The sequence below is a fragment of the Grampus griseus genome (assembly GCF_964374135.1).
Source record: "Grampus griseus genome assembly, chromosome: 2".
NCBI classification, from domain to species: domain Eukaryota; kingdom Metazoa; phylum Chordata; class Mammalia; order Artiodactyla; family Delphinidae; genus Grampus; species Grampus griseus.
In genome coordinates this window covers 88,369,954-88,386,331 of record NC_139018.1, presented here as the reverse complement: position 1 = coordinate 88,386,331, position 16,378 = coordinate 88,369,954, and the positions used below count along the sequence as shown (strand labels likewise).

Here is a 16,378-nt window from a genome sequence, read left to right as displayed (position 1 = left end):
TCTGAAATAAAGTACATAAAGGGAAGTGTACAGTGCTGTGTGCACACCAGTGCTTGATAAATGATACTGGATAATTCATAGACCTTTCTTTTCTTTATTAAATGTGTAAAAAGGAGTCCTCATTTTACAAGCTCAAAATCAGACAAGTATATGAGGGTATATAATTGGCATATTTATAAACTGTATCCACCCAAAAATTCACTGCGGACACAATCCATACTACATTCAACGTCTGCATATTTACATGATACCTCCTACAAAGTAAATACAAAATTAACTCCCATCACTTTAGTTCAGTACATATATGATATAGTTTCAAAACAAAGGCAATTTTTTTCAACTAAAACACCATAGGCAATTTTTTTCAACTCAAGTACCAATTCATAATTTTGTGCAAAAATACAGCAAGACTAATTATAAGGGTTCTCTTCAGTTTTAGTCAGTAAGATATGTTTGTACGCTACTGAGATACAGCTAAAGTTTTAGATTTTAATTACCAAAGTAACAGTACTTCTGATTTACAATTGACCTAAAAATAGTGGATCCTAATATATATTCTTGACATTTTAAAAAATCTTCAAAATGTAAGTAATACATTTCTAAAAGTACATGTGCCTTGCCATTCATTCAATAAACATGATTTATTTAAATATAGGTCACAAAAGTTCAATTAACCAGAATTCTATACCTATTTCCGGCCTGCTATTTATTTCAGTCTTAAATCTGACTTTATATCAAAAGTAGCAGTTTAAGAATTTATTTAATAAGATTAATCCCAAGAGTTACTGGGTAGCTTTCAAACTATTTCACTCCTTATAAATATAAATCACTAGAAAGTCTAGACCAGTGGTTCCTTGCATTGGACTTATCTGGGGGGCTCTTTAAAACGTGCATGGGCCCTACCTAAGAACTAATGAGTAAAAATCTTCAAGAGTATATTTTTTTAAAGTTTCCAGGTGCTAATATGCAGCCCAGTGTGGAAACCTCTGACTAGACCAGCGGTTCTCAACTTATAAGGTACATCAGAATCACTTGAGGAAATTTTTTAAAAAGGAAAAAAAGAGAAGAACAAACAGATCTGCTTCAATAGATTGAGAGTGGTGTCCAGGAACCAGCATTTTAAACAATCATTGCAGTTGGCCACCACAAATCACTCTAAGAAACAATGCACAGCCTTTGTCAGGTTATCAATGAGTACATTCAGCAGTTTAGGTGACACTGTCCTGCCAGTGCTAATGATCCTGCCCTAGGAGTTTTAGCCAGTGTTTGAGGGCAACACATAGCCTTTAAAAATAAAATATATTTATACTCTTAAACATAAGGTCAAAACCAAGAGAATTGTGAGATAATAATTCACTCACTACAGAAGGGAAAGGTTTTCAAACAAATTTTTTAAACCTTTAAACAGACCAGTTCTTAGCACTCGACGTAAATCTAATGCCTTCTCCATCATTGGTTAGCCTGATATGTGATCAGAGGTAGTGAGTGATTCCAGCTTACCAAATGTAACGTAGATTATAAAAGATACACATTCTAATCATAATCTGTAATCTAATCTGTACAGTCTCTATGTAAGAGATTGGACATCATGGATATTAAGTAATACTAAAACAGTGAATAATACACTCTCAATTTAAAACAATGAAACTTCATAATATTTCCCTCACATAATAAATTTCTACATGTAATATTGGGGGAGGGGGATCTAGAAAACACTAAAGGTATCATGCTGCCTCTTTTGTGAAGAAGCTATTTACTAATTTTCCACCATTCTTGTCATTATCTATAAAATGGGTAGTTGGTATGTATCATTCTACCTTAAGAATTTTTTTTAAAAGCACAGAAAAAGTAACCACATGTTAAGACCACACAGCAAATCAGAGGATAGCTAGGACTAGCAGTAAGACTTTCCACTTGGAAAGCCGGGTTCATTATCTTATCAGCTTGACAATTGTATCTCACAGTGTGTGATGACTGTTACTAAGAATTATAAACATTTAAACACATTTGAGTGTGTGAAAGCTACATCACCCCCGCCAAACTTTAGGAATAGATATAATCTACTTTGAACCCAGAAGCAGCATAAGGAAAAAACAGCAACAACAAAGCTAGGAAGCAGATATAGTATATGGTTAGTGGAATCTACACGGCATCTTGCTCACCTATCCTATGTCTAAGATGCTACTATTTCCTGTGTACACACTTTTCTATCATGTTCTTCACAAAGGCTTATACCACCTCTTTTCCAGTGGCATATGAGATTAAACAGCTGGCAATTCTTCTCAACCAAACAATGAAAAGGCAACTGCCAAAACCCAGCACTGTATTGCCAGAAAGGCAATTCATTTCATAAAATGAGAAACTGAAACTTTTAAATCCACACTTATTAAGAAGCTAAACAATTCATGCTAATTTTTAACCACTTATAGTCTAGACTATTAAACCATTTTCCAGTTTATAAGTGACTTAAGGCCAAAATAATGAATATTAAAAAGCAAAACAAAGTTGAAAAATTACATATAAAATATCCAAACCAAGTGATATTATGTCTTCTACTTAGGAAAAAAAGCTTCTTGAATGGCTGAAATGAAGATAGAGAGACAGCACTCATGGGAAAAGGATTTCAAAACATAACACAATGGTATAAGGCACTACCTTAACTTCAGTCTACACTGGGTCACCTTAAATCCAGAACATGAACAGGGGAAGGAAGGACACAAACATCCAACTTCTCACATCCTTTTAGCTGGTTTGGCAGTTAACTGCTTTTCTCTTTCAAATTCCTTCTCCCGTTGCTGCTCCCTTTCCAACTCTTCTTTTTGCCTCTTCTGCTGCAGTTTAAGTGCTCTTTTCTAAGTCAAAAAAATTTAAAAACCAAGAGAGCAAAAGGCTTATAGGTTATGGCCTAATTTAAAAGTAGTAGTGGTTTTAGAGAACAAACTAGTGGTTTATGGGGGAGTACAATATAGGGGTGGGGGAGTGGGAGGTTCAAACTACTGGGTGTAAGACAGACTCAAGGATGTATTGTACAACATGGGGAATATAGCCAATATTTTGTAATAACTGTAACTGGAAAGTAACCTTTAAATATTAAATTAAAAATAAAAAATTTTAAGTAATAGTGCTTTGATTTAAGGTAATCAATAAATAATAATAAATTTCATGTTTAACTTTTAAATTCGTTCAGGGTAACTTTTTTTTATTGAAGTATAGTTGCTGTATAGTATAAGTTACAGGTGGACAATACAGTGATTCACAATTTTTAAATGTTCTGGGAAATTTAAGGTCTCCTTGATAAAAAAGTTCTGTTACTCAAAACTCTTATTATTAAATGAGAAATACAGTGACATATTCAGAGAATGTGAGCCCACCAGCCCAGCTATTAGTAGAAAAGCCCAGAGTGGGGTTAATAAGAATGTGTTTTAAAAGAAAACAATGTACCATGAATTAAGTACCCTATTGTATATGAATATATAAGAAGTCAGAAAATGAATACTGAAGAAAAACAGACAATTAAACCTCTACTCCTATAAAGACTGTGAAAGAATTTTCAACTCACTTTTAACTTTGATGTCTTTTCATGAAGCATCAGCATCTCCTTTCTTATATTCACCAACTTGGCATGATAGTGTTTAGCTTCAGTGAACTTAAGATGGAAAAGTAAATTTAAAAGTCAATTTAAAACAGACTGAAATATCAAAATGGATAAATAAATCAATACCTAAATTACAGTTCATTCTGCCTAAATTTGTCAAAATATTTGAAGATCTAATTATCTCCATATTTTAATTCCAAGATTCAAATTTAATTTAAACCACTAGTAGGCTTTTGAGAATACTTGATTCAGTTCAGATTGATTAAAAGTTACTAAACATAAAATAGACATTTATATTCTGTACAGATAACATTTTGCCTTAAAAACATGCAATATAATTGGGAGATTGGGACTGACATATATACACTGATATGTATAAAACAGATAACTAATAAGAACCTGCTGTATAAAAAAATAAATAAAATAAAATTCAAAAAAAAAACCACGCAATATAATTCTAAAATTTTAGTAAGACTATCCAACAATGCTATCAGTTTCATTTAAGAAAAGTAAAACACTCTCTACTGCCTTTACAAGGGAGAGACTGAGCCAGGGTACACAGGACAGTTTAAGTGAAGTGTCTGCCCATCAGGAAAAACCAAGCTGTGGCCAGAGAGCCCTGAGAAGGCTGTGGACAAGTCTGATCATATTCTTTGGGCTTCTGAAGTCAGACCAAGGAGAACAATCTCTGTAAGGACGCTTTTCTTCCCAAGGAGTGATAAGTATAGACTTTCCATCTCAGCCAGAGATGGGAGAGAAGGAAAAAGAAACACCTCATTCTTAGGAAGGAAGGTAACAGAAAGAGAAGATCAGGTAAAAAAAAAGGAAAGAAGTGCCAGTAGAGAGATTAGCAGCCTTAATGTAGCTATAAGTAAAGTCAGAGTCTGATGAGCTCTAGAGCTTACAGACCCTCTTTCTCTCTCTCTGGGCTTCTATTTTTCAGTTCCTGAATAACAATCAAAACCACTCTTGGGTGACTTCCCTGGTGGCACAGTGGTTAAGAATCCGCCTGACAATGCAGGGGACATGGGTTCGAGCCCTGGTCCGGGAAGATCCCACATGCCGTGGAGCAACTAAGCCCATGCGCCACAACTATTGAGCTTGTGCTCTAGAGCCCGCAAGCCAAAACTACTGAGCCTGAGTGCTGCAACTAGTGAAGCCCGTGCGCCTAGAGCCCATGCTCTGCAACAAGAGGAGCCACCGCAATGAAGAGTAGCCCCGGCTTGCCGCAACTAGAGAAAGCCCACGCACAGGAACAAAGACCCAACACAGCCAAAAATAAAATTAAAAAAACAAAAAACAACAATAAAAAAAACACCACTCATGAGCTGAGAGAAGGAAAAAGAGCAAGACTTAGTTTCTGCGACTTAGTTTCTGCCCTTTCAGATGGAAGCGTCAGTATTACATATGCTTGGTTCATTCATTCAACAAATATGTAGCTCTGCTGCAACATGAACTCAATGGAGAAGACAAAGACCACCTCCTTCACAAATCAAGAACTACTGAGTAGAAGACTTTGTATTTACTACCACAGGCCTCTGCCTAATACTACAGAAGGTGGACTTGGTTTCTGATTGTTATAAAAGGAAAACATTAATAAGCCACATTTTTCCAATGAAAAGTCCATTCTTTGACGTATATATGAAAGTCCACAAAATCATGCAAACTAAGCTATTTCTAATGTTCCGGGTAAAGAGAAAGGTAGCCACAAGTTCCTTATTTCTGTTAATTCTCCATTTCCTAAAATAAAGAGTATTAGTTCCTCTCATCAAAAAGCTATAAAGTTTCTGATGAAATTCAACTACTGTCACTTAAATTGAAAGATATAAAGGGGATGTAAAGGACCCTCAAACAGTCTATTTCAGTGTTAATTTGTTATGACATTATGAAAATGTCATACAATTAAATAAATACTAATTTTAAAAACCATGTACTTGATAAAGAAAGATGTGCTTTCCTTAAGGGGAAAAATAGTACCTCCAAAGTTCCTTACTTTTACTTCTCTTTTATTAGTCTTTAATTATGAGCAGATCTATTCCAGACTTTCATATATAAGTTCAATTTCCTATCACAAGTTCAACATTTGAAAGCTAATAATTCAAGACAATAGAAGGTCTAATAAAGTAAATCAAGGTTTCCTGTTAAACAACAAATTCTAAACTTTAAAAATTAGAGGAAAACATACGTAAGTATTTCAAACATACATAAGTACAAAGTTGGGAGGATAAACCTAGCTATTTCTAAAATAAGATGTCATTAAGCTATGTCAACTAAATCATACTTACCAAAGCATTAATATCCAACATAGAATGACATTCTTTAAATTTTGAAATCTCTTGTTCCAGTGTGTCTAATAATACAACTTGGTTCTGTCTGAAACAAAAGCACACAGCCAAAATAAACTTTACATACTTTAAGTGATGGTTCATTAAAAGCAACCACATTCATCTTGGTTAATGTTAAAAGTAGAAATTAAGTTGGAAATTTATTGACTCTCCAAGGCTTATTTAGTTTATCATAATCTTTTTCAAAATAATATTCCAAAGCCAAAATAATATTCCAATATTCTGATAATTAAATACGTCTTTTATTCTTGCCTCAATTTCAGATTTGAATAACATCAAACCATTTAAAATTATTTTATTACTTATTCCTAACAACTCTCTGTATTATCCCCCAAAAAGTTTTTTTTATACTATCTTGCCCAAGAAACTTGATGTTTTATATATATTAAAATTGTAACATCATCATAAAGGAAGAGGAGCAGTGACTTTTTAGATTAGAGTTGCAAACAAATGCAGTATCAAGGGATAATAATCAGTTGGTGTGATCTTGGAAATTTAGTTTCTCTGGACCTAAATTTCATTTACAAAGTAAGAAGGTCAGACCAAGGAATTTCTAAGACTCCTCAATAAAATCTGATTCAAAACTTGCTATTGAGGAAGAGAAGCCAACTTCTCTGATATTCTTCTCCAGATCAACCAATGCTAGGATCACAGGAATAAGTGACACTGCGGGGGGGGTGGGGGTCACTTAATTAAATATTTTAAAGAATACTACAGACAAAGAAAAATATGACATGATGTGCTTGCAGAAGTATGCTAAACAGAGAACAACAATGAAAAAAAGAAATAGCAATGAAGAGACTGAAGGGCAGTTAAAACATCCCCACCATCTAGCACTGAGTATGGCATATCCTACAGGTCATAAGTGTCCCTTCAGCTCTGACTGGAGACCACAGAAGGTGAAACCAGAATGGATGAGAGGAGAACCCAGCAAGCCAATGATCCAAGACAAGCAGGACAGCAAAAACAAACTGTTACAACTGGAAAACAATAAAAAATAAACAAAACCAAAAGTTGGTTCTTCCAAAATATTGATAAAACTGATAAACTTCTAGCTAGACTAACAAAGAAAAAGAGAGAGGAGATACAAACTACTAACATAATTTATGGAAGAGGGGTCATCACTACTTATCCCATGGACATTAAAAGGATAATAAAGGAATACTACAGGTAGCTCTATGCTCACCAATTTGATAACTTAGGTGGAAATGACTAACTCCTTGAAAGACACAAACTACCAAAACTCACACAAGGAGAAACAGATAATCTAAGTAGGCCTATATCTATAAGTAGTAACCTTCCAGAAATCAAAGTACCAGGAACAGATGGCTTCATGACGATTTCTACCAAACATTTAAGGAAGAAATTATACCAATTCTCCACAATCTCTTTCAGAAAACAGAAGTAAAGGGAGTACTTCCTAATTCATTCTATGAGGCCAGCATTATCCTAAAATCAAAACCAGATAAAGACATTATAAGAGGGACTTCCCTGGTGGCACAGTGGTTAAGAATCCACCTGCCAATGCATGGGACACGGGTTTGAGCTCTTGTCCGGGAAGATCCCACATGCCATGGAGCAACTGGGCCCATGCGCCACAACTACTGAGCCTGCGCTCTAGAGCCCACGAGCCACAACTACTGAAGCCTGCGCACCTAGAACCCATGCTCCACAACAAAGAAAAGCCACCACAAGGAGAAGCCCACACACCACAACAAAGAGCAGCCCCTGCTCACTGCAAGGAGAGAAAGCCCGTGAGCATCAACGAAGACCCAACGCAGCCAAAAATAAATAAATAAATTTATTTTTTTTTTAAAAGACATTACAAGAAGGAAAACTATAGATCATTATCTTTCAAGAACATAGATGCAAAACTCCTCAATATCAACAAATCAAATCCAACAATGTATAAAAAGAATTATACACCACAACCAAGTGGGATTTACTCCAAGTATGCAAAGCTGGTTCAACGTTTGAAAATCAATCAATGTAACCCACATCAACTGGTTAAAGAAGAAAAATCATATGGTCTTATCAGCAGATGAAGAAAAAGCATTTGACGAAGTCCAACACCATTCATGATTAAAAACACTCTAATCAAACTAGGAGGAGAGAGGAACTTCCTCAACTTGATAAAGAATATCTTTAAAAAAACCCATACAGCTAATATTGCACTTGTGGTAAGAAACTAGATGCTTTCCTCCTAAAGATCTGGAGCAAGGAAAGGATGTCCACTCTTACTACTCCTATTCAACATTTTACTGGAAGTCCTAGCTAATGCAATAAGACAAAAAAAGGAAATAAAAGGTATACAGATTAGAAAGGAAGAAATAAAATTGTCTTTGTTCACAGATAACATGATTGCCTATGTGGAAAATCCCAAAGAATCAACAACAAAAACCCAGGAACGAATATGTGAATATAACAAAGTTTCAGGATACAAGGTTAATATACAAAAGTCAGTTGCTTTCCTATATACCAGCAATGAACAATCAGAATTTTAAAAAATACCATTTACAATAACCCGTCAGATGAAATAATCTGGTATAAACCTAACAAAATATGTATAGGATCTATATGCAAAAACTATTAAACTCTAATGAAAGAAATGAGAGATATCTAAGTAATGAAGAGATATTCCGAGTACATGGAATAAAAAACTCAATAGTGCTAAGATATCAATTCTTTCCAACTTGATCTATAGGTTCAATACAATCTCAATTTAGATCCCAGAAAGTTATTTTGTAGATATCAACAAACTGACTCTAAAATTCACATGGAAAGGCAAAGACCTATAATAACTAAGACACACTGAAGAAGAACAAAGTTGGAAGACGTACATTACCAAATTTCAAGACTTACAGAAACTACAGAAATCAAGACAGCAGGATATTGGTGAAAGAACAGATACACTGATCAATGAGACAGTGTAGAAAGCTCTTTACTAGACCCATATATTTCTCTTTGTTCTTTCTCTGAAGTTTGCTTATCTTTCCTTAACACTCAAGAAGTTTAGTAACTGCTTATTCATCATATTCAACTGTTATAAACAGTAGCTGATTTTACTATCATCATCATCATCACTGTCTAGACGCCTAGGAAGATAAATGGGGTTATTGAAACACTAAATTTTAGCCAATGTCCTCATCAATTAAACTTTCCAATTAAACCTTGATTCCTAACTTCCTCTAAATAAAGTGTTACCAGATATGTTTTGTTTGCAGAGTTTCTTACCTTCCTTCAGTCTATCATATATCATCCAAACTCACCCACAAAATCTTTGACTTTTCTGCCACAAGGATTGGCTGGTGTTAAAATACAAGATATACCACACACTGGGGAATAAAAATAATCTTACTTGGAACTAGCAGAAAACTAAGAATGTTACCAGCTTCCGTAACTACAGTAGGGTACTACATGTAGTAGAACACAGTACCACTTTTATATTCATTTATCATCTTCAAACCCAAGGATTATAACATTAGTTACTAATATTTAAAAAACGGACATAGTTGTTGATTATTCCTCTCCTTTTGCCCTAATAAAGGCCTCTGAGAACAGTTTTCAAAGAGTAAGTCTTAGAGCAGCAGTGGTTCATAGCCAGTTTAAAGGTGACCACCACAAAAAAGAAATAATAGGCCAGCTTGGGCAATCCAGAGAGGTCCTGACCCAAGAGGAAGAAGAAGCTCAGGCTGCTGTTTCTGGGTGACAGCTGATAAAATCCGAGTGTATATTTTTGCATATTGATTACACTTTATGGATTCCATTCTTCCTTATCCTGTTCCTCTCTTATTCTCCAATCCTTTATTTAGCTAGTAGAGTTATAAACTAAGAATGAAATGGGTCATCTCCAAAAAAGATAATTAGGGATTTCTGGCAACTCATGTGAACCAGCAATTGAAAACAACTGTGACTCTTACAGAGGCAATTTTGCAGCTCTACTCAGAAACAGGTGTATACCCATTTGCAACATCCCCAAGAGGCGATTCTTTCCTAAAATAGTGGAGAGACACCAAAACTAATCAAAGAGTCTAGATAAGATTTAGGGGTACTTCTCAGAAGAGACCAAACACTCTAGGAGCATTCACTTCACCTTTTACATTTAGATTACTGTGTAATCTAAATTACATGTATACTATGTAATTTAGATTACTCCACTCCCATTTGCTAACACAAAAGACACAGAAATACTCCATTGTATTAAATGTTACAAAATATTATCCCTAATACAGTATATACTTTACTTATACAGTAAATTATGACTATGCCAGAGAAAAAATGAGTGCATCTATGTTTTTTTTTTCAGCTCACGTGAGTTCCTGGAGAGCTTGTTTTGATCTCTGCAGATCTGGCAAGTAGTGAGAAAGCAAGCCTTCTGCCAGTTGCTCCACAGCTTTGTCTTCTATGGTCAAGTCCTCTATTAACCCTTCATCTGGAGAAGTGTCACTTAAACCTGTCCCCAAGCAAAAAATCAAATTTAGGAAGCTTTTAAACTGACATGGGGTAAGAAAGTAGCAGGGAGGAAGGAAAGGAGGCTGGCAGTGGAGTTCAGAGCACACACACAGGATACTATAGGTATCCTTTTTTTTTTTTTTAACTTTTACTTCCTGAGCATCCTCTAAAAATCAAGTTATGAGCACTCAAAAAATATTTTAAAGCTACTAGTACAAGGTAAAGTCTAGCTGAAAAGAACGTTAACACACGCAAAATTCCATATGTGTATGTATTTTTCAGGGAAGGAGATTTAGAGTTTTCGATGAATTATTAAAGGAGTCTGAGGCTTAAAAGGAAGGAACAGTTACTGAATGGAAGCAAGAAATTCTTCTTTCCAAAAGCTTGCAGAATTTTTTTTAAATTAATTTATTTATTTTGGGGTATGTTAAGTCTTTGTTGCTGTGCGTGGGCTTTATTTAGTTGCGGTAAATGGGGGCTACTCTTCATTGTGTTGCACAGGCCTCTCACTACGGTGGCCTCTCCCGCTGCAGAGCACGGGATCCAGGCTCACGGGCTTCAGTCATTGTGGCTCGTAGGCTCCAGAGTGCAGGCTCAGTAGCTGTGGCGCAGGGGCCTAGTTGCTCCGCAGCATGTGGGATCTTCCCGGACCAGGGCTCAAACCCGTGTCCCCTGCATTGTCAGGCAGACTTGTAACCACTGCACCACCAGGGAAGCCCCTAGAGATTATATATTTTTTAAATGCAGGGACTTCCCTGGCAGTCCAGTGGTTAAGACTTCACCTTCCAGTGCAGGAGGTGCAGGTTTGATCCCTGGTCAAGGAGCTAAGATCCCACATGCCTCCCGGCCAAAAAAACCAAAAGGTAAAACAGAAGCAATATTGTAATAAATTCAATACAGACTTTAAAAAAATGGTCCACATTAAAAAAAAAACTTAAAATTTTTTTAAATAAATGCAATATCTAAAAATATTTTTTTTCAATTCTATGGAAGTAATATGAGTCAACATTTATTTTGCATAGAGCTTGATAGTTACATGTAAAGGGAGGGTTGTTTTGTCATTTGTTAGCAGGAAAGAAATTTTCTAAGAATTTCTCCTCTCTTGAAATTCAGAACCTTAATTTACCATAGAAAATAGTGTATAATAATTGTCTTCTGTGTAAATTTAGATTTGATGCCAGGAACTATTTTATTCCTACCTTTCCTTTGAATAATAACAGTGTAAGCATTGTACCAGGCATTCAAAAATGTCTAACATGAATACCCATCTATCACTACTCCTACCGAGAAAAGTACAAAACAATTTCTAAACAGGGTTCAATGAATGATTTGTAAGATTTTAGAATCACTGGTTTAGAATTAAAAACAAAAAAAGTGAAATGGCCACATTACTAAAATGGTACTCCAAAAGCATTTTTAAACTAATATTAAACTCTGAAACACCTCTTTAATCATAATCTGGTAATAATCCATAACATCAAATTAGATCATTATACAAAATACGTTCATCACAATACATTGCTTATAGCTCATTTCCAAGTATAGTTTTTACCACAGATTTAAATTTTGGCAAGATTGAAGAAAACAACATGCTGTCATATTCAAAATTAGCTTTTAGAGATCAAAATAAATTAGCATGGTTTTTATTTGGATCCTGAGAAACATATGAACAAACTTTGGAATTCTCTAGATTGCAAGGCAATATTCAAACAAGTAAGAGCTAACTAGAAACTGAAGCACTCCACAAGTGAAATAAAAATATAGTGGGAAAAGTGAAGCATTTACAGATATTGCCATTGATGTTTCATCAGATGGGAAGTGAATAAAATATATCATTAATGTTATATATATTATATTATTATGATTAATGTCATTGCTAAAGGCTTGATTACAATAACAGTGCAAACAGCAGCAACTCTCTTTAAAAAATATAGAAGGGGGCTTCCTTGGTGGCGCAGTGGTTGAGAGTCCGCCTGCCGGGTTCGTGCCCCAGTCCAGGAAGATCCCACATGCCGCGGAGCGGCTGGACCCGTGAGCCATGGCCGCTGAGCCTGCGCGTCCGGAGCCTGTGCTCTGCAACAGGAGAGGCCACAGCAGTGAGAGGTCCGCATACCGCAAAAAAATAAAAATTAAAAAAAATAAATAAATAAAAAAATAAAAAATATAGAAGGGCTTCCCTGGCGGCGCAGTGGTTAAGAATCCACCAATGTAGGGGACACGGGTTCGAGCCCTGGTCTGAGAAGATCCCACATGCCGCGGAGCAACTAAGCCCAGGCACCACAACTACTGAACCTGTGCTCTGGAGCCCGCAAGCCACAACTACTGAGCCCACACGCCTAGGGCCCACGCTCCGCAACAAAGAAAAGCTACCGCAATGAGAAGCCCACGCCGTGCAACAAACAGTAGCCCCTGCTCACCGCAACTAGAGAAAGCCCACACACAGCAACGAAGACGTGACACAGACAAAAATAAATTTTAAAAATAAATAAATTTAAATATATATATATACTTAAAATATATATATTTAAATATATACATAGATATGTATACATATATATACATGTATATACATATGTATATACATATACATATATATACATAGAAAACATAAGTATTACAGACAGACAGAAACAACCAAATAAGGATATTTCAACTTTAAGGAATAACAACCAATACGCCTTCCTTAAACTATATATACATTTTAACTCACACCAACCCCCTTACCCTGCCCCAGTCTTCTGGTTAAATTATTGGAAGAGTTGAAGTTTCTCATGTTTTTACACACATTTATTCACTAAGTTCAAGGTACTTTATTGTGGGAGACAAGAAACATTTGCTGCACATACATTTTATGTACTAGTTTTTGAGGTTACAACAATAAATTAGGCAAGTCCCCATCCCTGAAAAAGCTCAATACAGGGGAATCAGAGAATGTGAGAAGTGCCATAGATTAGAGAAATCACTTTCATCAGGGATATCAGGGAATAATTCCTAAAGGAGGTGTGGTGGGCATTTGAGCTGAAGCTTGAATGGATAGAATATTCATTCCTTTCTTTTTTCTTTTTAACTGTTAGTCATTGTAAAAACTTAAAATACAAAAGAAGGGGGTATAACCTGAAAAGTAAAAATACTCCTCACTACCTTACTCCACAGAGAGTCACTCTGGAGTTTCTTACATAGCCTTCAAGAAATTGTCTTTGCATACACATGGTTAAACCCTGTTTTTATCACAAATGAAATCTTGTTTATACTGTTCTACAAGTTTTCTCATAAATATATATCTCAGATATGGTCAACATGTATGAATCTACTCCATTCTTTTTAACAGAATTCTACCACATTTTGTTTAACCAGTTCCCTATCGTTATGAACTAAAGTGTGTCCTTCCCCCAAAATTCACATGTTGAAGCCCTAACCTCCAATGTAATGGTATCTGGAGGTGGGGGTCTTTGGGAAATAATTAAGTTTAGATGAGTCTGAGTGTAGGGTCCCCATGATGGGATTATTGACCTTAAAAGAAGAGGAAGAGAGACCAGAACTCTCTCCTTCCACCATGTGAGGACACAGTGGAAGGCAGCCATCTGCAAGATCAGAAGAGAGTCCTAACCAGGAACATATTTTGCCCACACCTAGACCTTGGGCTTCACAGCCTCCAGAACTTCAAGGAATAAATGTCTGTTGTTTAAGCCACCAGCCTATGTTATTTTATTATAGCAGCCCGAGTAGACTAAGACAAAGAAAATAAGACACCTATTCCACTTTTTGCTTTTTCAAACAATGTTGCAGTGAGCTTCCTTGCTTGTCTTTGCATATTCATATCACTGTTTCTATAGAATAAATTCTTATAAATAGATTAATGGAACAAGGTGTTTATGCATTTTTTAATAGACACTGCAGGGACTTCCCTGGTGGCAAAGTGGTTAAGAATCTGACTGCCAATGCAGGGGACACGGGTTCCATCCCTGGTCCGGGAGGATCCCACATGCCATGGAGCAACTAAGCCCGTGCGCCACAGCTACTGAGCCTGCACTCTAGAGCCCGTGAGCCACAACTACTGAGCCCACGTGCCACAACTAGCCCGCATGCCTAGAGCCCGTGCTCTGCAACAAGAGAAGCCACTGCAATGAAGAAACCCGCGCGCAGCAACGAAGACCCAACGCAGCCAAAAGTAAATAAAATAAATTTATTAAAAAAAATAGACATTGCAAAACTGCTTTCCTAAGAGATGTCACCAATTTACACTTCCATCAGCAACCTATGAGGGCTACTATTTCCAAATGGGTAAGAATTCTAAGGCAGGAGAGGAAGGGATGCAATATGGGTAAAGGAAGCAGCATGAGGAAAGGTGGGAATATAGGATGGCTCTGGAAAGAGAGGTTAGTTTGGGGTGTCTGGAGCATGAGACATATGCAGTAGTGAGCTCTAAGACCATGTGGCCAGCCTATGAGGACCCTTGAATGCGAAGATAATGTGTTTGGCCCTTAATTTAGTAAGGAACCATTTAAGGTTTCCAAGCAAGGAAATGGCATGATGGGAGCTTTATCTTGGGGCAGTGACGTGACAGTGGGATAGATGGAATGAATAAGAGACTGGAGGTGGACTAGCCTTACAACTGTTGTTGTAAAGGTGAAAATGCAAAGAGGAGATGGAAATTGTACAGTAGAATCCCCTGGACTAAACAGAGGTAGGAGGCAAGTGGGAGGAAAGAGACAAGAGTAATGTCAAAGTTTCAAGTGATAGTGACTTGGCACCATTAATAGGATCAGACATCTACTTTTATTTATGTACATGCTGTGTGTGAGATTAGTGCAAAATAACCATGTCAGAGTACCCAGCAAGCAGATGGAGGAGGAAGCAGAGAGAGACCCAACCTGCACTTACATACAAGGAAGTGATATTTACAGAAGCAACTTAGGAAGGTGTGAAGAGAGGGAGGTCACTGAGGAAAAGCACCACCAAGAAAGGGCTGAGAGCGCTATTTTGGGGTAACCCCTATATTTCTGGAACAGGAAGTACAAGTAAAGGTACATCCAAAGTCCTGAAGCCTTTCTCACCTAGGGTTCCTCATCTGAACCGCAGAACACAGAAACTGCTTTGAGTGACTACCTTCTCAATTCTCCCTAAGATAGTACAAAGATAGTATCATTATGGATGCAGAAGTCATTCATTACATTCAATAGATGCCCTAGGCCATTAGGGTTTAAATCTCTCCTCGAACTCGGGCTGAGAAAGACTGCTGGAAGAAGGACGCAGTAAGGTCAAAACGCAAGATAATCATTTCATGAGTGAGTGTGCAATATTACTGGATACATCAATTCTCTGAATTACAAACCAATCATCCTTCTGGTAAATTCATCCTCAACCACTAACGTGTAACAAATAGCCAACAGTGTGCTAGAGTCAATACACAAACTCAGAATGCCTTCACCATCAACCCCCACCAACAGCACCCCAAACCCCGCTTCCCCCCAGATCTCGTTTCCTGCCTCCTCCTCTGGCCAGGAGAGCCGGCAAGGTTCCCTAGTTCAGCGCTGGGCACAGAGCCTCGGGTCGGCAGCTGCCGAAAGCATCTTACTCCCGCGGGGCGGCCCGGAGACCCACCCACTCGGGTCCCGCCCGCCCCGCCCCGCCCCACAGCACGTACCCGGCGTCGGGCCCCCGGACTCCAGCCCGTCGGGTGGCCCTGCCAGGACCCCGTCCAGGGAAGGCGGCCCAGGGACACTCATGTCCCTCCCGCTGGGAACAGGGAAGGGGCAGTAGTACAGACTGTCAGGTACAGTAAGGAAGCACCGAACGCGTACAGAGCCCACCGGGACAGAAGCGACGGTCGCACCCGGAAGTGACGGAAGCGGAAAAACAGCTCGGGGCACGTGAGCGAGGGTCCGCCCTCCCGCTTTTTGCCTCCTCCATCCACCCACCCACCGCGCTTCGGGGGTTCCGGGCGGACGTCCTAGTCTGGTCGGTCGGTGTCAGTAGAGTCAGCTGG

At 37.6% G+C, this 16,378-nt stretch overlaps 1 protein-coding gene across 1 annotated transcript; it reads right to left on the bottom strand.

The window, feature by feature from the left end:
- Positions 1–89: 89 nt before the first annotated feature.
- BLOC1S6 (biogenesis of lysosomal organelles complex 1 subunit 6) lies at positions 90–16,216 on the bottom strand. Its single transcript, XM_082681645.1, has 5 exons — positions 16,037–16,216; positions 10,252–10,393; positions 5,881–5,968; positions 3,560–3,646; positions 90–2,852 (listed from the first exon to the last, which is right to left on the bottom strand). The coding sequence occupies exons 1-5, from the start codon at positions 16,116–16,118 to the stop codon at positions 2,733–2,735; spliced, it is 519 nt and encodes a 172-aa protein (XP_082537771.1). The 5' UTR covers positions 16,119–16,216; the 3' UTR covers positions 90–2,732.
- Positions 16,217–16,378: the final 162 nt, after the last annotated feature.

What these genes read in the sequence shown, in the direction of transcription:
- BLOC1S6 (XM_082681645.1), bottom strand. Translation starts at nt 16,118, where the DNA reads ATGAGTGTCCCTGGGCCGCCTTCCCTGGACGGGGTCCTGGCAGGGCCA. An exon ending in CAAGCTCTCCAGGAACTCAC is followed by an intron (nt 5,969 to 10,251) that starts GTGAGCTGAAAA and finishes CTTTTGTTTCAG; the next exon opens with ACAGAACCAAGTTGTATTAT. An exon ending in AAAAGACATCAAAGTTAAAA is followed by an intron (nt 2,853 to 3,559) that starts GTGAGTTGAAAA and finishes TTTTTGACTTAG; the next exon opens with AAAAGAGCACTTAAACTGCA.